The 25,833-nt window shown below is 41.0% G+C and overlaps 1 protein-coding gene across 6 annotated transcripts; it reads right to left on the bottom strand.

Annotated features, from left to right (window-relative positions):
* Window positions 1–25,790, bottom strand: E2F8 (E2F transcription factor 8). Of its 6 annotated transcripts, none has more exons than XM_042446169.1 (15): window positions 25,729–25,790; window positions 23,480–23,524; window positions 21,173–21,274; window positions 20,473–20,733; window positions 20,006–20,162; window positions 16,850–17,155; window positions 15,903–16,064; window positions 14,008–14,145; window positions 13,338–13,421; window positions 10,582–10,794; window positions 10,358–10,436; window positions 9,553–10,069; window positions 3,585–3,714; window positions 2,375–2,760; window positions 1–650 (listed from the first exon to the last, which is right to left on the bottom strand). In XM_042446169.1, the coding sequence occupies exons 3-15, from the start codon at window positions 21,188–21,190 to the stop codon at window positions 471–473; spliced, it is 2,631 nt and encodes an 876-aa protein (XP_042302103.1). In that variant the 5' UTR covers window positions 21,191–21,274; window positions 23,480–23,524; window positions 25,729–25,790; the 3' UTR covers window positions 1–470. The 6 variants fall into 6 exon arrangements, 5 of the variants coding, with proteins under 5 accessions (XP_042302103.1, XP_042302101.1, XP_042302104.1 ...); XM_042446167.1 differs by lacking the exon at window positions 25,729–25,790 and adding an exon at window positions 23,609–23,884; XM_042446170.1 differs by lacking the exons at window positions 13,338–13,421; window positions 25,729–25,790 and adding an exon at window positions 23,609–23,884.
* Between the last annotated feature and the right edge of the window lie 43 nt (window positions 25,791–25,833).

Raw genomic sequence — 25,833 nt, 5'->3', positions numbered from 1 at the left:
GAAAGTTAAATTCAAATTTTAATTTGACAAAATTTTAAAAATAAACTTTACATTTAAATAGACATGATTAAGATTTCCAACTTCATAACAGTAATTAAAACAGAGAATTAAAATATTTGAACTGAATTAGTCCTTCAAGTTGTTTTTTTTTTAAATATAGCATGTTACATGGTGTTTTTAAGTTTGTGTATTTAGCATACAACAGCTTTCATATCCCACACAACCAATGTCAGCAATGTTCTGAATGGCTTTTTTTCTGTAAGGGGTTTTGTTTCCTCTCAAGGAGACAAATGTACATCCTTGTTTTGTTTGTAAGAGGAAAGCAGGATAATTTTAAGTCAAAAGGACTCCAGCATGGAGAAGGCACACTTATGATCAAAGACCATTTCTGAAATACACCTATAAAGTATAAATAAAAAGTTACAATTCATCTGCTGAGAGAAAGTTCAAACAATATTTTCTCCTCCAAATCAAACATTATCATCTTCTGTTGATATATCAAGTTTACTTTGTTGAATTACTAATTCTTCTTGGGAAATTTCAATTGATTCACAAGAGGTTGAACAAAGGCCAGGAATTAAGGTTGATTCACATGGTGAGACACTTCTGCTGACTTTCTGAGAATCCCTTGGTGCTGGAGAAACAGTGGTCTGGATGGAAGGGAAAGCCAAAGTTGTTTCAAATGATCAGACTAAATAACTAAAATGTTTTAGTATCAGTAAGAAGGATGCACCTATAGTTGTACTATTAATCTATGGGGCTAAACAGACTGGCAATTTGTACCAGCCTGGGCCTGAACTAGGGCTGTGGTAGGGCAGAGTGTTCACATGTTCCCAAACCCTATCATGCACCGCAAGCGTCATCTTGGCGCGACATCATTTACACAGGGCACGCCATGATGACAATTGCCATACACAGCGCCCAAAAAGCGTGGCGCATGAGGGGCATCATCATAGTGTGCCCCTTCTGCGGTGCAAAGAAGCCTCTTTTTAGGGCTTCTTTTTCTGCCATGTGCAGGCCGCGGCAGAAAGGGGTGGCATCTTGCCACCCCTTTCTGCCCATCTGTCAAGCCCGTGTTGATCCACACATGAATATACTGAAAGATTGATCTATCTCTTTTTCATCTACAAATCACAGGGAGAAGATGGAAAGCTTGAACAAGTCTCTGAAAGTAGTTTTATTAGGGGTGAAGGTGGACAAACTGAAGTTTAATATTTAAAGCCACTCCACATACCTATGGGATTGGTGGGCACTTCTTTATATCTGTAAAATTCTATGTCAAAGATAGTCCCTTCAATCCAGGCTTTAAGCAAGCTTTGACACCAATTTATTCCAAATGAACGTATACAGTCTGATGATAAATTGGAGCTCCTCTCCTTACTTGGTTCCAGTGAGTCAAGCCTGCAGAGAGCCTCTGTGGGCCAGATTATACCTATAAATCCAAGGTTCCTGATCTGCTCTGTACAGGATTATCAGTGATTTTTCAAACACCCTCCTACATCATGAACACTGACCATTTAACAGATGGGCTATTTCTTCAAATAAAATTAGATATTTGCTTTAAACCTGAACTATTCTAGACAACTGGATATGACATAAATGTCGCATGCTGAATTGTTTTATTGTTGTTTCCAGTACTTACTTCGTTATCTACATTTGTAGCCTTATTTCATTTATTTTTATTTTTCTGATGACTCCTAGAACTCCTGTCAAACTTGATGTTATCAACAAGAATTTTCTGCTCCCTTTTAACCAAGATATAGTCAATGCAAGGACCATGTGATATATCCATCTTCCCTAAGTTTCTACTGCAGAGTACAAAAGTGATATTTGACAATACAAATCTTCAATATATCCTATGGGCCTCTTGCTGACTCTCTCATGCTTATAGTTTCATGTTTCGTATGGCTTTTATCAGGTATAATCATGAATGATTGCTGAATTTTTAATATCTCACCTTTCTCCTGGCAAGGCATTCAAAACTGCTTATAAATGGCTTATATTCACTTGAAAACCAGTAAAGAAACCATTCTTGCCTGTGCAATATGAGTTTATACAGAGAACATTTCTCGACTCAGGCTTGCATCCTTCCGAGGTTGCTAAAATGAGTACCCAGACTGTTGGGGACAAATTAGCTTACTTGCTAATTAGCTTACTTGCTGTTCACCGCTATGATCTTTGGAATAGCGGTATATATATAAAACAAATTATTAAATTAATTATTACATTTATTTCCTCAACCTACAGTGTTAAGTAGTGCAATCCATCAACAAATTTGTCTCCAGTTGCTGATTGTGCATAGCAGCTCAAATACCAATGAGCACTCATCTGGCAATTATATACATTAATGCTTCACATTTTTTTTCTCTCTTACCAGCTTTAAAGGCGTTGTTGGAATTGATTTTCCATTTAATCCACTGCTGTACTTTGGTAAGACATTATGTAATGCTTTCACTTGTTTCATGCTGACACTTTCGGGAACAGGATTAACACATTCAGCTTGCTGACTAACCAGGGCAGATCCAAAGACATGATTTCCAGAAACCTGCACACTGGCTGGTATTAGTCCTACATGTTGCAGCATAAAGTTCAGACATGAAGAGCTAGGGGTTTGGACAGGACTAGCATGGCTTGAAGCAATAGCAGGATCATTCACCACGGGTACAGCGACTACCGAAGATGGTGTCATCAGGTTTAGAGGTGTTAAATGAAGAGTAGGAAAATGACCTGTTCTAGAGTCAGATGTCACTGGAATACCATCTAAGACAAAGAAGAGGAAGAACCAACTATAAAAAATGGCAGTACTTCTATGTCATGGGGCAGATCACAGCATCTTGTAGACATGAGCAAGAGGATGCTTATATGAGTCCCACCAAACATCAGATGTTTACATAGAACATAGTGGTGGTTAAGTATCAATGAGCAACTGACTTCAAGAAAGTCAGTACTGACAAGAGCTGCCCAACATATGTTCTCCTCTACCAGCAAAATGGCTTACTGTTGTTGTGAATCACAGTGAATACCCAGCATTCAAAGTAGACTTCCTGAGAGAGAACGAAAGTTGTAGTAATAAATCTGAAAATAGTACTGTTGTACCTCCGTATTCACGGGGATTCATTCCGTCCTCCCCCCCCGAAAATGGAGACTCGCTCATATTTATGCCTCATAGGCTTGAATGGGGCATGCCCCCGTGTGCGTGGCCCAGGAAATAGCAGAGGTTGCCCCTCCATGGGTATTCAAGGACACGGATCTGAGATCCGTGAGTTAGGAGGGGCGACTGTACTAAGGGAACAGAAATGCGGTGAATGCTTTTAATGAAGGGAGTAACTGAAATTACTAGACAGCTCTTCCAAACCTGCAGGATCAGTTAATGACTGATGCTGGGCGAGTCACCACTGCAAAAGCTGGGTGAAGGCACATACTGTATAGCAAGAAGTAATGCTCTGACACATGAAAGCCTTGAACACTGGCACAATATGTTATGGGCAAACCTAGCTTTCCTGCCTGAAGTCCTATCATGGCAGAAAATGGTAGACATCTACTAACCCCAGAACACTCTAGTGATATGATCAATAAATACGAACCAGCAATGGGAGAACTGTAGATTTTCTGTCCTACACATGGCTCAGTCTTCTCGTTGTTAGAAAAAGTAGTTTCACTGAGAAGCTTTGTAAACTGGGGAAGAGGTATACGATAACCTGAAGGAAGCTGAGTCTAAACAAAGGAAGAACATGCCATTTAAGTCCACAGTAATAATGAGTGCTGACAAAATAGCAGATGTAGCCCAGGCATCGTTTCTGCTTATCACTCTTCCCACTGAACAAGGCCACATGTGTTATGAGAGATTCTTGACGGGGCTCTCTTTAACTCATTCACTCTCTCTCTTTATATATATATAAATGAACAGCAATCAACAAGGCTAAGGTAACATACTAAGCACTATGGGAAGCTGAATTTGACTCTTCCTGTGCTATTTCCCAAATTTTCAAGCTGTAACTATCTTCTGGGTAGGTGTGTATGGGAGAAATAAACATTATACCACTCTTCTCCTTACTTTAAACCTTTAGGGAAGGGCGAAAAGGTCAACATCCACTCATTCCACTGGAATATCAGTAACAGACCTCCCATGCCACAAGTATTTTCATCAAAAGGACCATCTTTTTCATAGGTGGTTTATTCTTATATAAAATTTCCTCCTTTCCATGCTTCATTAACTAATCACGTGTTTTATATCATCAATGCTAGGAAGAGAGCAAGACTCAAATGAGAATGTCATGCCAGGTATTTACAGAAAGCTAATACAGTGTACAGTTTATAACCAATGCCTGGCTTTGGTATACTTACTGATGTGTTGCATTAAATAAACTCTGAATTGCTGTTGATGCAAATATTCCCCATACTCAAAATATGACATGTTTCTGTATTTTATTATTTATTTTATATAGCCACATTAAATAATAAAAGATGGTAGACCACCAAAATTTAAAACAACTTTTTGGAGGGTGAATATTCAGTTATTAAGGGTAATGAGTGATGCATCTGTGCTTTTACGCTTTCCAATCACATAGACAGTTATGCCAGTTAATGTTTTGAGGTTGAAGATAATGTTAAAATGGGAAACCTCACGATAATATACCTAACACCATGTTCTATACTCTTGACCACAGCACAGTACTACTACCCAACAAGGAACAAGGTTGCCACAGCTGTTGAATGCCTTGAAGTTGTTTACAACTTATGGCAATCCTAAGGTGAACCTATCACAGGGTTTGTGGGGCTGTGTGTCTTGCCCAAGATCACCCAGTGGGTTTCCAAGGCCAAACAGGGAATCAAACCCTGATCTCCAGAGTCCTAATCCAATACTCAAGCCACTACACCATGCTGGCTCTCGATGTTGCTATACCAATACAGAAAATTCAGCCAGGAGCTCTTACACAATAGGATAGCAGGTACAGAAGATACATCTGCAATGCTGAAATAATCTGATTTGACACCACTTTAACTGCCATGGCTGAATGCTATAGAATTGTGGGAACTGTAGTTTGTTACTTATTTAAAGACACACATATCTACAATTCCCAGAATTTCATAGCCTTGACCCATGGCAGTTAAAGTTGTGTCAAATCAGATTATTTCAGCAGTGCAGATGTATCTTATGTACCTGCTACCCTTAAGCGCTCCTGGTTAAATTAACTACAATCAGTACCTACAATTCCCAGAATTCCATAGCCTTGAGCTATGGCAGTTAAAACTGTGTCTAACTTGATTATTTCAGCAACATGGATTCAGCCTCTATGTAGAAAAACTCTGTACTTTTATTCTAGGGGTATGAAGGAAGATATATATGACTTTATATAAGTAATATTTCAAGTGCCTTCTCCCTTAACATGCTTGATCCCCATTATGCAAGGACATGTTAATCCAAGGGACATTTCAAACATACAGTCCTCTGCATGTACAGTATATCCCCATGCTCTTTCCTAAATATTGAACTATTATCTAAAATTTCTCCTTACACTGATATGAGAATGTCTCCGAACACAGCTCAAGCCACCATCCTTAATACTTTTATTGCAAACAACCAAAGTTGAATATGCTCCATAACAAAGAATCCAAATGAAGTGTCCAGTGCTATCAAAGAAGAATTAGGATGCCATCAATAAGCAAATTAATAAGTACCTGAATTATCCTATATTGCAGTGCTTATCAAGCTATCTGATGTGGTAGACTGGCAGGGTTTTTTCCCACCCAGTGCACCAAGGACTGGCATTCTATTTGTGCCCACTGGATGCAACAACTGTTTCTTTCCTGGAAACATGCTGCAGACCAGCAGTCACCTGCTTGTGTATGGGCTCGAGTCCAGAGAGCGCCACTTTGAGTAACATTGTCCTATTGCATACTTTTGCTTTAATTCTGCAAAACTCTTGAAAACTTAAAGTTCAAAGCAATTTAAAAGAATAAAATTCCTGGACCTTTCATCCTAACATTCATTTTGGTCTTTTAGATTTCTCACTTTTATTTTGTATTAGCAAAGTTCTGCCAGAATGACTTGTAAAACTACCACAAAAGAAGCACTGAAAGGAACTGTAAGGATAGAGACAAAATCTTTATCCCTTTATCAATCCTGATAATTTCATTTTTCCAGGAGTCAGGGTGGAGTGAGGGGAGATGACTGGCTGTCTTTCTCTTTAATAGTCAACCTATGACCTTTAATTCCCCAAGTGATTCTAATCTATTCTGTGAATATGCAGAACACAGTACACTATGAGCAAAAATCACCAGCCAGGAACTTTTTATACACAGAAACAACCAGGGCTTTCCTTCTGCCCCACATCTTGTCAACCAGTATCTTCAACTGGATATGTCAAAGACGGAGGTTTAATACTTTATTTATGCACCTTTTCAACACCAAATATCAGAAATAATCCTAAATGTAAAGCTTCATGGATAGACAATATTTTGAATAATTTCCCTGCCCTGATCTCACCACTTTCTCCATTTTAACTGTTTCCTTTCTTCCACTCAGTATCCTCATTCTCTGCTATAGTATTTTATACTTTTCAGAAATTTTTCTTGGGACTAGTAAAATATGTATAGTGCAGCATCTTGTTCAGGGTATAGATTCTCAATTTATATAGGAACTCTTCTCTCTTAGGTCTTTGCAGTCCTTTCAGTTGAGGACCATGCTCCATCGTTATTCTTTTCTGGTCCCTGATGAACATCTTCCATCTAAATTACTGGGGCTGATGGATACAGTCCTCACCATCAACGGTGAATAGTTTTTCCAAACCCAACAACATTTTTTTTAAAAATGCAACTATCAGTATCATAGAATCAAGGCACAGCTGCTTCAGCTAGAAAGCCCAGCCCTAAAATGGGCAAATCTGCAATTGACTGATTAACCAGAAACCAAAAGGACTTGCTCACTGTGCTAAAAGAGGGACTCAATTGTCCTGTGGCATCTAGGGCAGTTTGAAATCCTCTGAGCTATATAATTTCTACATCCACAAGGATTCACTTTTCAAGGACGAAAGAGCATGGAAGACCAACCCACACAAAAGAGGCAACCCTATTTTTTGCAAATATATTATGGGTGACCTTTCAGTAAGACCTGTGATAAGGCCCCACATGATATCCTTGCAGGAAAAAAGGGTAGTAAAATGTGGGCTAGACAATGTAATTGTCATGTGGATTTGTAATTGGTTTTCTGCCCAAACTCAAAGGGCTTCTCTTCATCCTGGAAAGAAGTGACTAGCAGGACGTCACAGGACTCTGCCCTGGGCCCAGTGCTATTCAGCATCTTTATCTATGGAGTGAAACAAATGGCCAGGAAGGAGCAGCCTCTGGTCGCAATTGGGCAGGGATTGCAGCGAAAACACAGTCTGCTCCCAAAGCGGGATGCCGGCACAGGTCCCAAGCCACACTGGCCAGGAGCTGGTTTAATCCAACTCCTTTTGGCGGTGTCAGAGCAGCTTCCAGCTGCTTTGGGGGGCATGCGTCATCTAAATGCCATACCCCCAAGACGGCCTGAAGCCGCTTCTTTTGGCCCGTATATTTCAGGCCAATGACTTGATAGAGTAGAGGGCATGCTTATCAAATCTTCAGACAACACCGAATTAGAAGAGGAAGGTAATACCTCTGAGACAGGATCAGAATTCAAAACGACTAATAAATTTGACAGCCGTGCCAGAACTAACAAAATGAATTTTATCAGGGAGATATGCAACAAAGTATACTTAGACAGAAAAAATGAGATGCACAGATATAGAATGGGTGGCACCTAGCTTGACAACAGAACATGCAAAAGGGTTCAAGGAGTCTTACTAGACCACAAGAGTCAGCAGAGTAATGCAGCAGCTAAAAAAGCCAGTATGATCCTAGGCTGCATCTATAAGTGTGTAGGCTGCATTTATAGTGTCTAGATCAAGGGAAATAATATTGCCATGATATTGCTTTGGTCAGGCCTCACCTGGAATACTGTGTACATTTCTGGGTACCACAATTCAAAAAGAATGTTGACAAGCTGGAGCGTGTCCAGAGGAAGGTGACCAAAATGGCGAAAAGACCTGCCCTACAAGAAGTAGCTTACGTGAGCTGAGTATGTTTATCCAGGAGAACTCAAGGTTGAAGGTGACAGGATAACCATGTTTAAATATTTGTAGGGAAGTCATATTGAAGATGGAACAAGTTTGGTTTCTGCTGTTCCAGACTAGGGCATGGAGCAATAGATTCAAACTACATTAAAAGAGATTCCATTTCAACAATAGGGCAAACTTCCTGAAAGTAAAAGCTGTTTAACAGTGGAACACACTCCCTTGGAAAAGAGTGGAGTCTCCTCCTTTGGAGGTTTTTAAACAGAGGCTGGATGGGAGTTCTTTGTGTATTCCTGCATGGTAGGGTGTTGAGTTGGATGGACTTTGTGGTGTCTTCCAATTCTATGATTATATTTAGGCCAGGCTATCAATGCTGTTGCTGTGCCTGAAGACCAGAAGGCGGCAAGACAAGAGCAAGCACAACTTTATAATGTAACACCTAGCTTCTTCTGAGGATAGACAGCTTCTATCTGAGAAGTGACCGAATACCCCTGCTGCAGACACAAAGCAGAACTACCACTTCCACCAAAGGCTGATGGGAAAGAATTAAGGCTAGAAGAGTAATTCATCTTCAGCCACATCAGGCTGCCTCATCAATGGCTGGACTTGGGAGACATTGAGAAATGATGAGATGAACACTGTCAAAATCAGAATCTGGGTTATTTTCCAGGGGAAGGTGTGGACTGCCATCCCAGCAAACAGGAGGACAATAGGCTATTAAGCAATTTGTCACCATGTTAATAAGGGGAACTTTTGGAGTGCGCAACATTTTTCGTTCAAACTTTATTTTTTATACCACTTTGGCCCACTATTTTCAGTTCCCACAATGCTACAAAGAAAAATACACAAACGACACCCCTTCTGATGTTAGACTACACTTTCTAGCATGGCTCACCATTGGCTGTGCTGGCTACAATCCAACAACCGGTAGGCCATACCTCACTTACCCTTGCAAAATAAAAAAAGTGGGGAAGCTCTTTCAGCCCAAGGGCCAAATTCAATTTCAAAGATGTTGCTATGGAATACATTCCAGCAGTGGTGATGGGAGACAAATAGGGGAACAAAAATGGAGCACATTTCAGATTAAAACTCTTATTAATAGTAACGAAGCCTTAGGGGAGGCTTTTTATCCTTGTGGTTAGTGTGTGTGCATTTAAATCACCTGCTCATTTATGGCGATCCCAGGAATTTCATAGGAATTTCATTTGTGAAGAATAAAGTGGTAGAGTCTGCTGTTACTGCTAACACTGTTACTGCAGTAGAAAAAGGGTTAAGAGTGCTGCTGGCACTGGTAAATCTAGTTCACTGGCCTCCTTGTTTGCCACAGTAGATCATTTAAGAATTGCTAGTCTAATGATACCCACCAATTTTGAGTTATTTGTATCCATTTAGGAGAAAGATAAACATATCAGGAGTGTACAACATATGTGAAAAGTGTGGACACTTTAATACACCTTACCTTAAGCCCATCCTGATGCTCTAGCTCTTCATTCTTACATTTTTTAATTGGGCTGTCCTTTGGCACTGATTTACCTCTCTTGGAACATTTTCCAGACATCAAGTCATTTTTTCTGCATTCTTGCTCCTTGGCCAACCCAGTGTTTTGGTCTTCAGCACTGGCATCACCTGCTGCTAAGTTACTGTCCCTGTCTTCAATAAACTTTTTACCAGGGATTAATTGAGAACTGGCTTCCACAGAAGATTTCATTCCTATCACATTAGTACAGGGAACAGGCTGTACTGATAAACCTGGATTGTATGCAGTCACTATCTGTGTTTGGGAAGGCTGCAAATATACTGCATATGACACAGTGGAACTGACAGGAGCTAGTACAGTTGGTGATACTGAACTGGGGATCAGTGGAAATATCCCAGCCTGAGAAGGCAATAGGAATGGTTTGGAATTGTCAGAAGGAGCACCCAGAGGGCCTTGTAAAGTAGAGTGTTCCACTTTCATCTTCATCTTTCTGAAATCTCTAAGGAAAGAAATTCATTGTGTTAGAATACTTCAATCTGAAATTTATATGTTTCAAACAAATCAAAACATAATGGACTTGGCTTTGCTAATTTAGACAGAAATAAGGCAGAACATTACAAAATGCTCTTGTACCCAACACTTTCATACAAGTCCACATGCTGCCTTTTTTAACTATGACAATATAACAAGGAATTGATAACCTGATCTTTACTCCTGGCATAAACAGCTATTTGTGAATTTTCAGTTTCAACAAATGTTGCAATATAAATTTTGTTTACAAACATACCGTGACTGTTCATCTAACTGTTGTTTGCATATTGCTGCAAGTTGCGCCATCTTGCTTGGAAAAGTTGGCACAATTTGACCTTTGGGAGAAAATATAAACATTAAAGGTTTTATTGAAAATACACTGTTTATATAGCTTAGCTGCATGACTCATAGCTCATGAAACATTCCCCTATCATCTCCAGAACACTACCAAGTCAAGTTTATATTTTAACATCTTCATACTTGTATTTTTCTTAATCGGGCTGCTTGGAGCAGAACGAATCTTCCTCCAATCACTTTGTGTTGTCTTTGTCGTTTTTATTAAAGATGGATGCCTTGTGAAGCCTTGTTTATTTCTAGTAGGGAAGAGCTCCTTGGAACAATTATCTCTGGAAGATTCCTCTTTCACAGGATGAGATGAAGCAATCATAGCAGGTGTGAGTACAGGCTCTGCATCTATAAATTAATCATATTGAAGTTGTAACATATTTTAATGTGTACACTTTAAGTAGGCTATTAATCCCTTTCTTGGTTATGACAGACTGAGGGATGGTGTTCAGGCAGGATTGGTAAACCACTTAAGGAGAAAGTCATCTCACACCTATCCTCTGTTGTGTTGAAGGCCTCCAGGGAAGGCTCTAGCTGATATACTGGGAAATCTTGATGGAGGCAAGCTGCTCTATGGGACACAGAGATGACCTGGGTAATTTACACAATCATGCCTAAATGCTGTATTTCACTGAACAGGTGAGAACAATGAAACAAGCCAGAATACAGGTAGAACACAAGCAGAGGAAGAATGATAATACATCTGACTGAACATGAATTAAGCTCATTACTAAGCATACAAATGAGGATTTCTTTTCCACTACCAAAATACTAATTCACTATGATCCACTTGAAAGGTTGTGAGCTATGTGTGGCTTTTTCCAATTTTACCTGGGAAGAAATTTAACAACACATTTCATGGCATGCTGTGATTTATCTACAGCACTTTTATGGACACAAATGGTCAACCCTCCAATGATCTGGATCCCAATTAATACAGCAAAATCAACTGATTTTTCCAAAGCACTTCTGGTCTAATTTGTATGGATGACTTTCAACTGCTGAAACTGAGGCTGCAGACACAATACAGGGGTACCCCGGGTTACGCATTTAATTTGCTCCGCCGCCGCTTTCGTAACCCGAAAGGCTTTCACAAGCCGAAAACCCATAGGCGCTAATGGGGAAAAGCCGCGATTTGGTGCGAAAAAGCGCCGAAAAGCACCAAAATTTCTTTCGTAACCCGAAATAACCTTCGTAACCCGGAACAGTTTTTTTCAATTGATTTTTTTCGTAACCCGGAAATTTCGTAAGGCGGCGCATTCGTATCCCGGGGTACCACTGTACTTGGACAAGTCTGGTTGACTACCTGCATGCTTAACTCTTGCCTGTCATGGTTGATAATGTTTATTGAGGCAATGTCTAGTTGGCTCAAGATTGTTAATGCTTCCCTGAGGATGGGAATAACAGCAGTTGGAATACTGTGTCCTGTTCTGGGCACCACAATTCAAAAAGGACATTGAGAAAACGAGGGCAACTAAATAGTGAAGGGTCTTGAAACCATGCCCTATGAGGAACGACTCAGGGAGCTGGGGATGTTTAGTCTGGAGAAGAGAAGGTTAAGAGGTGATTTGATAGCCCTGTTTAAATACTTGAAGGGATGTCATATTGAGGAGGGAACAAGCTTGTTTTCTGCTGCTCCAGAGAACAAGACCCGGAACAATTGATTGATTGAAATTTTATTTATATACCGCCGTTCCTATGATCACGGCAGTTTACAAACAGAATAAGATACAATACGATACAGGTTACAAATATAATACAATAAAAATCACAGTTTAAAAATCAAAATTAACAGCTAAAGTCCTTCATAAAAAAAACCGTATACTACTATATATCATTAAAATCCATCATTAATCAATCAAAATAATAAAACAATATAAAAATACAATAAATAGTATGCAGGAGCAAAACAGTCAGGACATGTGAGGGAAGGCTTGACGAAATAAATGAGTCTTAAGGTTTCTCTTAAATGACTCCAGGGAGGGGGCTAAGCGGAGCTCCTCAGGGAGAGCATTCCAAGACTGCGGGGCCACCACAGAGAAAGCCCTTTGCGCAGTCGCTGCGTATCTTGTCTTGGGAACACTCAAAAGTTTTTCTCCACGAGATCTGAGAGTGCGGGGCTGATTGTATGGGGAGAGTCGGTCCTTCAAGTACTCTGGGCCCAAGCCATTTAGGGCTTTATAGGTAACAACCAACACCTTGTATTGTGCCTGGAAGCGAATTGGCAGCCAGTGCAGATCTGCTAGTACAGGTGTTATGTGGCTGGCCCTGAAGCTACCAGTGACCAGTCTGGCAGCCATATTTTGAACCAACTGCAGCTTCCGAGTTTGGTACAAGGGTTGCCCCATGTAGAGCGCATTACAGAAATCGAGTCGAGAGGTTACCAGTGCGTGTACTACTGTTTCAAGGTCCCCCCGGTCCAGGTAGGGACGCAACTGGCGTATCAGCCGAAGCTGATAACAGGTGCTCCTAACTGTCGCATCCACCTGAGGAGTCAGGTGAAGCAAGGAGTCAAGAAGCACCCGCAAACTGCGAACTGAGTCCTTCACAGTGAGCGTGACCCCATTCAGGACTGGTGGACAAACCTCATTGGACAAACAATGGATGCAAACTGCAGGAAAAGAGGTTCTTCCTGACAGTAAGGGCTGTCCGACACTGGAACACACTTCCTCGAAGTGTAGTGAAGTCTCCTTCCCTGGAAGTCTTTAAACAGAGGCTGGTTGGCCATCTGTCGGGGATGCATTGATTTAAGATTTCCTGCATGGCAGGAGGTTGGACTGGATGGCCCTTTTGGTCTCTTCCAATTCTATGATTCTATGAAGGTGACAGTGACTCAGCTACTGTTAAACAAACCTAAAACAGCCCCAGAGAAATAGGCCAGTAAATAATACCTTGGCTAGGTACTTGAGCAACCTGTTGCCAGGGACCTTCAGCTCTATGGGATCTCTTCATCAGCTTTTCTTGTATCAGTCTATCTGTACGGAGACAGCCTAGTTGCAATTGTTCTTGTTTGGATAACCTCCCATTTATCTAATGCATTATATGTAGGCCTGCCTTTGAAAATGATTTATAATCCTCAGTTAGTCCAATACATAGCTACAGAACAATCAATTTCTGGACCCGATTGAAAGCACTGCTATTAGCATTTAAAACAATAAAATCTTGCAGCCAGTGTCTTTCTCACCTGTATGTTTTTATCTAGATCTGGAGGTCAGTGTCAGAGGCAAAATTCAATAGATGAATACTACAGAGAAGATCTTCGCTTGAATAGCACGTATTGTGGAATATTCCTCCTCAAAATTCACCTAATCCTCATTTTAAATTCTTCTCAACAACAGGAACAAAAACTGTCCATTTAATTTTAAGAGGTTTAATTTTAGTGCTTAATCTTTGCTGTGACATGTTTTATACTGCAATTGTATCGCTATACTGTTTAACATTGATTATGGGGCAACACAGAAATACTGTTAATAAATAAATTAGAAAATTATCACATCACTATAAAAACTAACATCAACTTTCTGTGAAAGATTAACAGTGCAGAAACAATAATTCACTTACCCTGAATATCTGAAAAAATATCTGGCCCTGTCCATATGAATGCTGGTTTGCGGCCCTTTTCTTCTGTAACATGAACTTTCTGGATAAGTTCAAGGCTACTGAGGACATTAGCGATATCATATAGTCTTCGGATTTTAGCTGAAATAAATCAAGAGACTTATGAAAGTGAATTGGTACTGCAGTATCATTAAACCAAGGTTAAATATTGTGAAATCTCATACTGCCTTAATCAGTCTTTCCTTCCCAAAAGCTGTTTCAGACATACAACACAAAGGCAGCAGACATTTTGTTTCCTGGATCCTTCAGAGTACATGAAAAATCTAGTGTGCATGTTAACAACTGTTGGTCCCTCAGCCAAATCAAATGTTCAGTATTTAAAGTGATCCCCCACCCTGGTTTTCAGGGTTTGGAAGAAGACACTTAAAACTACGTGGAGGGAGGGATTATACAGAGAACTGCTGAGACTGAAATTGTGATTGGGTGACAACAACAACACTTCCCTGAATAACACCCTCTGTCCAGTTTTCAGGAATGTGAATCTCATTTTCCTCCTGAGGTCATGGCAACCAGTACATTTTAGCCTGTAGAACATGCTTCTCAAGAATACCACTTTGGAAGATCATTCTCAATTCAGGTGCTAGTCATTTAGATCCAATTTCTTTCAAAAGGTAGTTTTAAAGTCATATGAGATGCATTTTCTTGTTTTATTAAAAGGAAATTGTAACAAGGACAGAATGTATTCAGTATTTGCCTGTAGTACACTGGAACTGCTATTCCTAAGGGAAGAATATTGGCATGTTCACTTTCTGTACTGAAAGTGAAGGAGGACTTCCAACAACTGGAAGCTGCTCTTTGTGACTAACAGAGCAGTTAAAGCGAATCTACCAAAAAATCCACAGTTCTCCTCTCTAGGCTACAGAAGTCTGGCCAGCCATTCTAGCACTGTAGCATGGAGGAAGATGAAATAGTTTGGTATCATTTCTTCTGTTTGAGAAGACAGCATGGTAGGGAACAGAAAACAGAGGGGAAGAAGCGGCTGCACACAGTTAAGCCAGGGGATGGAAATATTGAGCTGTTGCACACTCCATTGAAAAGAACTTTTTCATACAAACAACAAAAGGTTATCTAAATGAAATGGTTTTGCTTGTCAACGAAAAATGAGTAGATCAAATGAACTTTCTATGGGAAGAGAGTTCATAGTCTTGGAGCAAACAGAAGCAGCTTCTGAGTCCTCACCAGGCATACCTGTGTTAGTAGTGGGACTGAGAAAGCTTACACTTGTAGATCTTAAAAATAGGTCCAGTCAGATGAAATGCCCTCCTCTATTGTGATCTTGGTGGGAGAGAAGGGCTAGGCACAGCTCTATCATGCTTAGGCCCAACAGCTGATGAAAGGTCCCCCCCATCCTATTTGTAATTGTCCTGGCCTTAGAGGGAGAGAAGAACTGTATCTGCTGGACTTAACCCCCCCCCCCCCCCACTATCATTCCCTTTTCCTTGTAACATGTCTTGTTTATTTGTAAGCCAGAGGCAGGGACTGTCAAAGTAACAATTTGTAAGATGCTCTGAGCCTTTGTGGCTGAAGAGTAGGGTATAAAATACTCTAAATAAATAAATAAATAAAACTTGGGTAGGCTCATAGTGGGAGATAGGACATTTCAGATAGTCTGGATTCAAATTGTACAGGGCTCTACAAACATTATCCGCTGTCATTATTTTGATTAGAGTGCCACTCTTTCTGCTGTAACAATGATACTTGCTGAACATGCCTTCATAGATAAAATACAGCTCTCCTTACCCAAATAAAGACCTAATGTAGAGAGCCAGCTCCATCACACTGAACAGGAGCCTTCTTTCTTTTCAGCAGACACACAAATAGCTATTTTGGTCACTTACTTTTAAATTTGCTTTTATCTAAATATTCCATTTGATCTTCACCAATCAACATTTTAGCAGCAATGTCAAGGCTCACAACTTGGGGAGATGATACCAGAAACAGCATCACAAATTTCTGACTCATCACTCTTAAAGACTTGTCTTTACGACTGTTTACTGAAGCTGTGCAAAGAGAGATAATGATGAGCAAATGTAGAAGCTAGCTAGCAATTCTGAATTAAGGCATTGTTCTTTTTTCACCTTAGGTGCAGACCACTAAAGACTACTGCTATGCAAGCCTGAATCACTTCAGTGTGGTTTGATTTGAACTGATTAACAGCATATGCTCTTTGAATGCATGCACACACTCCTTTACGTCACCTGCCAACCTATGGCAATCCCAGGATCAATCCATTAATTACATTTACATTAAGTAAACATAAATGTGTGTACTTTTGTTTTTAGAATGAGGTACATAAATCACATCACATATGATCTTTAAAAAGGGTTTTACTAGCACTATAAGGAAAAGAGGAAACTCCTTGGAGTAATGGTACCCACTATCTGCAGATTTTATCAATACAGGTACTGAAACTGATAGATTATTTAAAAAGTAACTAGGGGCCCGAACAGAGAGGTCAAAATAAAGCTGCTTCAGGTCACTTTGGAGGTATGCTGTTTAAATGATGTATGAGTCCTAAGAGGCTGGAAGCCATGTCAAAGCCACATTCCAGTCCCAAGGACTGAAACACAGCTTTGGCACAGCTTCTGGACTCTTAAGATATGTGTGTTATTTAAACAGCAAACCTCCAAAGTGACCTGAAGCAGCTTTATTTTGGTCTGTCTGTTCAGGCCCTAGGTTAAATTTTGTAGCCCACATTTTGAACAACTGGAAGAAAACAAACTGAAACTACAGGAGGTAGACATATACTAGTATGTCAGTTCTAGATAGAGAGCAAAGTATTTACCTGCTCGAAATTCCATCCCAGGAAGTTCCACAAAGCATATGTCTGTATGATCATTTGGCCTAACTTGCTTTGCCACCAATTCAATCTTCTGGCCATCTTCCTCAGACTCTTGTTCAAATTCTCTTTTCTTAATCAACTCAATTTGTTGTGTATATTTGTTCTCCTCAGCCACTTTTTTCAAAATCTGCAATGTTTTTTTAAGATTATGATAACCGTGCCAAGAATACTTGTTTTTGGCAAGTCGACTCACCATGTGCAGACTTTCCAGGACGTTCATTATGTCATAAATACGTCTACGTTCAACGTCTGTAAGAAAGGAATAAAATGTATCTATCAACATAATTTTAAACCTACTTTTCAAGAATCTCCTTTTTGGAGGACTTTAAACAGATGTTGGATGGGAATATTTTAGGAGTGCTTTAGTTGTGTATTTATGCATGGCAGGGGTGGGTGTTGAACTTGATGGCCCTTGCACTCCCTTCCAATTCTTCATCTGATTCTAATCAAAATATTTCAGCAATACAAGTAAACTATACAAATCCAGTTAATACCTTTTTAATCCTAAAATATCAAATATGCTGCTAATACACCATTGGTTAAGCTTCTATATCAGAATATGGGGATGCTACAAATGAGAACTTGTGATGACAATATCATTTATCTGCTTGCAACCTTCAGAAACATTTACTAAATGTTTACTAGGTTGTCTATAACCAAATTCCTGGTGGATGCAAACATGTGTAATGTGACATGCCTGTTTTATTTGCAAAACTGTAAGTGGGAGTGAGGAATCTGCAGCCTTCTCTACACCTTGTTGCTCACCACTGACCATGCCTGCTGGGTCTGATGGGAATTGGAAACCTACAATATCTGATGGCCCAATCTTTTGCCATCCTGTATCAGATAGAACAGAACAAAAAACTGGATAGCATGTATTCACAGTAGAAGAGTAAAAGGAAATGAGATCCTATGTACTCTTTATGGTCCAAAAACTTTATTACCAGTATCTTAAAAAGCCCAATATGCTTCGGCCTTGTCACCAATTGGGCTTCTTCAGGGGCTATAACCAGAAATTTCTGGTGGACACTGAGTATTAGAAGGAAGGCCTTCCTTCTAATACTCAGAGTGTCCACTGTTGACAGTGCAGACTACAACTCCAGAAATTTCTGCTAATAGCCCCTAAAGAAGGCCAATTGATGACAAGGCTGAAATGCATTGGGCTTTTTAAGATAATAAAGTTTTTGGACCATCAATAAAATGTGGAACCTCGTTTTCTTTTACTCTTCTATCCTATGTAAGATGATCAAGCCTTTGTTCAGAGGTTAATCCAATGACAATATTGTGGGACACGTACAGTATGTGAAACAGAGGGCGCTTGTACAATTTATGACAACCTCTGTGTTAATATAGGCCACAAATGGGCAATTGGAATACCATTTGGTTTATCTTTTGGAAAAAAGCAGAGCAAATTGAAACTTATTCACTTCTAAAAAACTAGAATATAAACCAGTTTTTAAGCTCCCCTCTACCTAGAATTCTAGTTTCACACAAGCTACCACTCAGCAACCACAGCACCTCATTTGCAAAGACAGCATTGTCTTATACTGTCTCATTTTATGAAACTAATCCTAAGAATTTCTGAGATGATACACACAGGTGGTTCTCAGACTTAGTATTCCAGATGTTTTGGACATCAACATCCTACTGGCCAACCTGACTGGGGACTGTGGATGGTGAAGTCCACCATATCAGGAAAAACAAAGGCTGAGAATCAATTATGCATGCTAACCACTTTGAATGCACAACTTTATCATGTAACCATTGGGTATGCTGCTCAATTTCTGTATTTGCATTTCACCATTTTGGCCTGAACAGTATCTATTGGTACAGCAATCTCTCTTACAACAAAATTTCTAATACAGGTATACAGCAGTTAACAACGCACAGTGTTTTCCTGCCCCCACCCTTTCCTCCTTGTCCTCTATGTATGTGGAAGTTTACTGTTTGCTTGTTTTTAACAGCACCAACAATAGGAAGATGGTAAAGGAGAGCCAAATAATGCTTGATTGGGGAAAGAGTAGGAACATACTCCAGCCTAGTTAATCCTACTGTAGCTGTGTTAGCCTCCTTACAAGAGGCAAGATAAATGGCGGCTGCCTCCTGAGTCCCTTAATTAACATGCATTAACAGCAAAACAGAGAGAAAAGAGGGAAGTAGATAAACTTGCCTTGCCAGCTACTCCTGGCATGTTAAAAAATGCACAGATCTCTTAAGTTTGGGCACTAAAATGGAAATCACAATAGCAGGAGTTGGTGAAAGAAAAAGTCATCTCTGGATGCATTAGAAGCCTTCAGGTGGTCCCTAGAAGATTCAAAATGTTTCTTTTACCTGTGCAAAACTTTCCTGACCTAGTAGTTTCATTTTACTTGCACATATTATTTAGTTCTCAATAAAATGTTTGCTGAAACATCTTGACCTATTCTTTTTTTGTGGTATAAGAACATATCCTATTCTTTCCAGAGAGAAGCAGTTGAATTGGAATATATCAACAAACTGCAGTACTACAGTAGATTGAACAGCGACAATGGTTTCTTAGCACAGTACACACATTATAACACTAGCTAACACCACCCCCCCCCCCCCCCACACACACACATCTCCCTCATGGGTGCTCTCTTGGTTCATGTCTAATTTTTCAATCCCACTCTACATCCCAATAGTCATGTTTATCCATTCACCTTGGCTTTGGGCAACATCTTTCCTCATGCCTTGTCCACAACGACCATTGTTAAAACTGAACTTGTTACCTCATCTCCACATCCACAAAGTTTTGTATTCCTATGGACATTCCCACACAGAGAATGCTATATAGGTCTGTCCCTGGCCTTTTCATTCTACCACATGTCTCTGAGGAAGAAGGCTCAAGTCTACAAAAGTTCATACTACCAACTTCTATCTTTCAGTTAGTCTCAAAGGTGCTACAAGATCCCTTTGCATACTACATTCTTTCCATACTATTTCTGCTTCTGGTACCAACTATTCTGTTGAAGAAGTAACACCAAGGGACACATCTACTTTGTTAACTGACGTATACCTATAGTGTGAACTGAGGAGTACCAGTATTAAATATTTTTAAGACCCCAGCCTCAAACTTACTAAGCTCTTCTGCTATTTCATCAAGGCAAATTTCATTCTTTTCAGAAAGGTTAGGATAACAAGGATACCGAGCTAAAAATTTGTGACACAGCAATCCTAGACTTTTGTCTTTACGGCTTGGTTGGGATTTTTCATATTCATCTCCTGATAAATGTTCCTGCAGAAAGACAAGAGAAAATGCTCTTATGTGAAAAAAAAATCACTGTTTGACAGATTTAGCATCAGCATTTGTAATGAATGAGTAACACCAAATGACTGTGTCTGTGACAGCTAAGCCTCCACCCCAGTAATACAGCTGCCATGCTGTATCTGCTGTGCGTAAGCTACAAGCTTTAAAAATAAGCAGCACTCCACATCTGAGGTCTAACACAGAAGAATGAAATAAACCAAGATATTGCTTGCCTAGCTACTTTTCAAGCTCAAGTATAATTTCTCAAGAACGTTTATGAGATAAACAAACAAATTGCCTCAAAGCTTTCACTTCTGTTGTCTGACAATTTTTTTTCTTGCTCTCGATTTCGAATCTCAGGGCTGGCTGCGCTGATCAGCATTTTGAGGTTAGCTGTTGGTGTCCATGGATCTCTAGGAGAGACTTCATTAGGCTTTGGAGGTGTTGTCAGATGGCCAGAAGTGGTGGGCTGGATCTCTGCCAAAAATGAATTGGAGGCAGTCGTCTCTTTCAGAGGCGTTTTCACTGTGGGCTCATGTGCTTCAAAAGACTGATTTTCCTATGTTCAAATAAAGCGAAACAGTGTGACTCAAAATCAGAGCAGTTAGGCATAGAAACAAAGCTGTTGTTCTTAATGAATAAAACATCAGTATAATGCTTCTGGCAACACAGCACCTGTTGCCAGAAGAAGCATGCATTTAATTCCTATCAGATTTTATAAGTACTTAAGAAAGCCACAAGCATTTTGCTCTAGAGTAGAACTACATCTTAAACACAGGGCTACTGCCAAGCCTGCATCAGCTTCCACCACATTGGATGGCCATCTCTCAGGAGTGCTTTAACTGTGGATCTCTGCACTGGCACAACATTGGATTATACAGCCCTTGGGTATCTTTCCAAGTTTATGACTTTCTATGTAAACATTTGTGGTCTATGCTTTCAATAAAAAAAAACTGAAAAGGAAAACAACAGAATTCAAACAGTCTCAAACAAGTTACCTTGTTTTCAGCACTCATTTTGTTCCAGATAGCTTTTCTTTTATTTATATTTGCTTCAAAATAATACAAGGGATATGTTGTTCAGGCAATGTTTGTAGCACTCTGAGGAAAAAAAGACATACAAAGTAAATTTAGTTGCCATCAATGCCTTTAACAAAGGGAACAAATTAGAATAAAACAAAATAAATATCAGGACATAATTTTACTACAGGTACTGAAATGAATCTGTCTGAGGGACAAAGGTTAGACGAGTCCCTGGAACCAATTATGTATTTATTTATTAGTGGACAAATGTGCCGCACAATGGCAAGCATGTTTTCTCAGAGGTGCATCCCATCAAGTTTACAAAGATTTCTCAGTAAGTAGGGTTAGGCTCAAACCGTCTATGGAATGGTTTCCCTATACATGGCGCTCTGTTTCATTTAATTCTTTCAAATTACAATTATGTTTGCTTCCCAAGTTTTTCCTCAGGCATATCATTGCTTAGTTGCTGGCTCTGGTTTTCCCATTCTTAAGTACAGTGGTGCCTCGGGATATGAAATGATCGGGTTACGAAATTTCCGGGATACGAAAAAGTTGGATTGGCAAAAACTGTTTCAGGTTACGAAATATTTTTCGGGTTACGAAATTCATTTCGGCGCAAAATTCAAATGCTGCAAAGTGCAGCTATAGGCTTTCCAGTGCTAACGGAAAAGTGTTTCGGGTTACGAAATTTTCGGGTTACGAAAGGAATGGCGGAACAAATTAATTTCGTAACCCGAGGCACCACTGTACTATTGAATTTCTACTGCAGAAATCATGTACTCTTCATTCAAGGACACTAATGCAATCTGCAAGGGTTGACCTTGTAAAGAGTGAATCTAGCTGAGTATTAGTCTCATTTAAGCCTGTTTCATTTCATTCCCAATCAAACTGTGATAGCAAAATTGCAAGAGCAGCATTACCAACAGTAATAAAAGGGACAAGCAAGACAATGTCTAGAAAAGACATCATGAGACTTTGGTCCAAGCTAGTAGTAGGAAGGTTTCTGTTAAACATTTGCCTGCCCCTTCTTCTGATGTAGTGTCACAGTGAAGAGTGACAAATCGGTGTGGCTTAAATGTTGTTGTCGTGTAACTTCAAGTAGTTTCTGATTTATGGTGACCCTATCACTGGATTTTCTTGTCATTTCTTCAGAGAGGACTTGCACTTGCCTTCCTTTGAGGCTGAGAGTGTGTGGCCAAACTGGTATTACCTGCTTGCAAGGAGCAGCAGGGGCAGGTTGAAACAAAAAGTGCAGACAACCTCAGAGCTTTGAGGATGGGAGAACCACGTCATCCTGGATATCACCCTCCCAGCAATCGAGTGCAAAGGTGATAATTCTGTCCTTGGAAGACACACTAAAGGAAGCCACTGAGTAGCTTTATGCTTGTTGGTGCAGCTGGCAAGAAGAACTCTTAAGAGCAAGGGGCAGGGGAAGAAGCATTGTGGAGCAAAGGCACAGGCTCTGTGTACTTTCTGCCTTAGGAAATGAAGTCCAGTTTTACTTAACTAGTTGGGCTGTGATACCTTCAGCTAAGCTGTCAATAACAAAGAGAAAGTACAGTCAGCATGCATGGCTTGGAAATGTTTTTAAAACTTATGGATTCCAAAAAACAAACCTTGATTTTGCCATTTTATATAAGGAATACCACTGAACTAGGCCACTGGATATAATGGGAGTTAACCATCCACCGACTGTGGTATCCACGGAGGGTCCAGGAGACCAAACCCAGCGGGTACCAAGAGGCCACTGTAACTGCCGGATTGGTCTCTTTGGAAGGGGACACAGCATTACTTCACGTTCCCTGAATGACTGTGTTTGTGTGCGCAGAAGGAAACCACACTCCTCAGCAGTACAGAAACTATGTGCTCCAAGTAGAGAACAGTGTATCTGATCATCATGGCCAATGTAGTTTGCAAAGTCCATCCACTTTAGGGGTATTTCTTACTACAACAAGAGAGCATTTTGTGCCTGTTGGGCTAACCTAATGAAGGCGTTACTACAATAGGGACTTTGGAACCTGCCTTACAATGAACTACTACCCCTGTGTTTGTACAGGCATTAAGTCTGCTTCGGCCAAACTGACCCCTGCGTCTCACAGCCTGAGGCTGCAAAGGACACAGACCGCAGCAGGAGACATTTCAAACGCTGACAAGCAATACCTCAAATCCAAGCTTTGGCAGAGAGAGGGTCAAAGGAGGGCTCTGCTGCTGGAGGAGGGAAGGGAAGGGAAGGGAAGGGGAGTGTCACAAAATGGAGGCAGTAGTAGCAACCCAACAACAAACCTTTGAGGGGCGGGGTAGGGTCACGTCCTTCCCGCTGCGGAGCCCCTGGATTGGGAGAAAGGCGGGATATAAATCAACAACATCAATAATAATCATGATAATGATACTCTGGAGGCCTGACTCACTCACCTGCCTCGCGCCACCTCTAACACTGAGTTTACTCCCCGCGCGCCTTAGAGTGAGGAGTGGGCGTGGCCACGCTCCTCGTTCCTGATTGGCTCTTGAGGGAGGAAAAGGGGCGGAGTCTTTCCCCAGACCAGGTTTAAAACGTTCGGTTGAAGCATTGCTCCCTTTTCCCCTCAGAGTGGCCTCGCCCTCTCTCTTTCTCCGCCCTCAGCAGGTGGTCGGTCCCGCCCTCATAATGAGAGCCCTTCAAGAGAGACACGTACCGTCCTCTCTCTGCCTTCCCCGCCTCAGCGATTTGAATGTGGAGGGCGGAGTGGCTGAGGAGAGAGAGACCCCAGCCAATCAGGTGTCAGAAGGCTCTCTGCCCCAACCAATCGCTGCTCGCTCGTCGCTCCCTTTCTCTCAGACGGGGTTTGGCGGCGCCTCTGTTGGGCGGGACGGGGAGGGGAGCGGTTGCTAGGCAACGCTGAGGGTGCCGCCTCTTAGGAGCCCGTCCGCACCACAAAGTTACCGCGCTATGATTCCCTCTCTAAGCAGCGTAACCGCAAAATGGAAGACAAGGAAAAAAAATGTAGTTCGCGCCAAAATAAAAGCTGAAAACGCTCCCATTAAAAAGTTAAATCCATGCCTCTCAGTCATTCCTGCTCAAAAAAATGGAGGACATTTGGGAACTCCCCGGACAAAAACCTGGAATGGAGGACGTGTCCGGGGAAAAGGAGGACCTCTGGTCGCCCTCCCTCGGGATGGGCGGGCAGACGTCACAATGCAAAGGAGGACAAGGCACCGTGAAAAATGTAGGACCTTCAAAAATGGACATTCCGAAATAAAACGACGAAAACACTGCTATAAAGATAAATCAATGCTGCTTAGTCATACTCAGAATGGAGGACCTTTGGAATTCTTCCTGGGCTGCAGAAAGTTGGAATGGAGGACTTGTCCTAGAAAAGGAGGATGGCTGGGCGCCCTATTTTTAAGGGTTTTTTGTTTGTTTTGACCAGACATCCTCCTTTCCCCCGGATTTGTCCTACATTTCCATTCAGGAGGAATTCCAGAATGTCCTCCATGTTGGGAGCATGACTGAGAAGCATGGGTTCACATTTATAGGAGCGTTTTTCGGCTTTTGTGCCCTACATTTTTTTCTTGCTTGGCCTACATTTTGGGGTGCTTTGTCCTCCTTGGCAGTTAGGCCCTAAAGCTCTCTGGAGGGACCTGAATGAATCCCCCTCAAGGCAGCAGGAACAAGCTTGGGGCTTATTTGCAGGCTGCATCCGCATTGGAGAAATAACAACCCGGTTTGGCACCGCTTTAACTGCCCCAGCTCAAGGCTATGGGATCCTGGGAGTTGGAGTTTGTTGTGGGCCCAGAGAGGAGCTACTGTATTTAATGGGGCATGAGCATCCAGGGTCCTGGGAACAAGCCCTAGCGAATACCAAGGGACCACCATATGAGGTCTTCATCCTGCCTCTCCCAATATGGACCTCAAAATCTAATCAATATAAATGATCTTGCCCCCAATCTCCTTCCTCTTTAAGGCACAAGCCTTTCCTCAACACTTAGGTGCATATCTATCTATAAAGACTGGAGCTTTCAGTGAAGGCCCTACTCCTCAGAGGACTAGAGAGGGAGAGAAAGTGCTAGGCAAGCCTTGTCTTTTCTTTCTGGGAAATGATGGGGACAAGTAAAAGCTCAACAGGTGAAGCCTCCTTCTTCCCTTGCTGAATTTAGAATACGTTCTTTGGCGTATCTTGCTGCTTTTCAGGTGCAGAAAAACAAAAAGAGAGAGATGTTAAGGCTAGCCAGATGCTAAAAACAGTATACATACCAACCTACCATGCACACTTTTGTACCTCGGTTTATACTAGAGGTGGGCCAAGTGTGGCTTTGTAGATGGTGTTGGACATTGGTGGTGTGTGCCTTCAAGTCATTTGTGACTTATGGTGACCCTAAGACAAAACGGTCATTGGAGTGTCCTTGGACCTTATCACACGTGGTGGGGTTTGCAGCTGAGATCTACAGTCACTCCTGTTTTAGTAATGCAAAGTGTCATGTTTTTTCACACCAGATCCAGAGTCACTCCTGTCTAGCAATGTGAATTAAGGTTAAAATGTGATGTTTTACCATACCTGGCTGCCTTTCTGTTGTCCTTCCAAAGTGAGGGGCAAGTGAAGTCAGTTCTATTCCAAGCAAGTCACGTGATGCGGACTCAAGCAAAGGGGAGTGAGAGCACA

This window comes from Sceloporus undulatus, chromosome 1, assembly GCF_019175285.1.
Source record: "Sceloporus undulatus isolate JIND9_A2432 ecotype Alabama chromosome 1, SceUnd_v1.1, whole genome shotgun sequence".
Taxonomy (NCBI): domain Eukaryota; kingdom Metazoa; phylum Chordata; class Lepidosauria; order Squamata; family Phrynosomatidae; genus Sceloporus; species Sceloporus undulatus.
The sequence above is the reverse complement of the archived record's forward strand: the minus strand, read 5'-3'. Positions and strand labels throughout refer to the sequence as shown.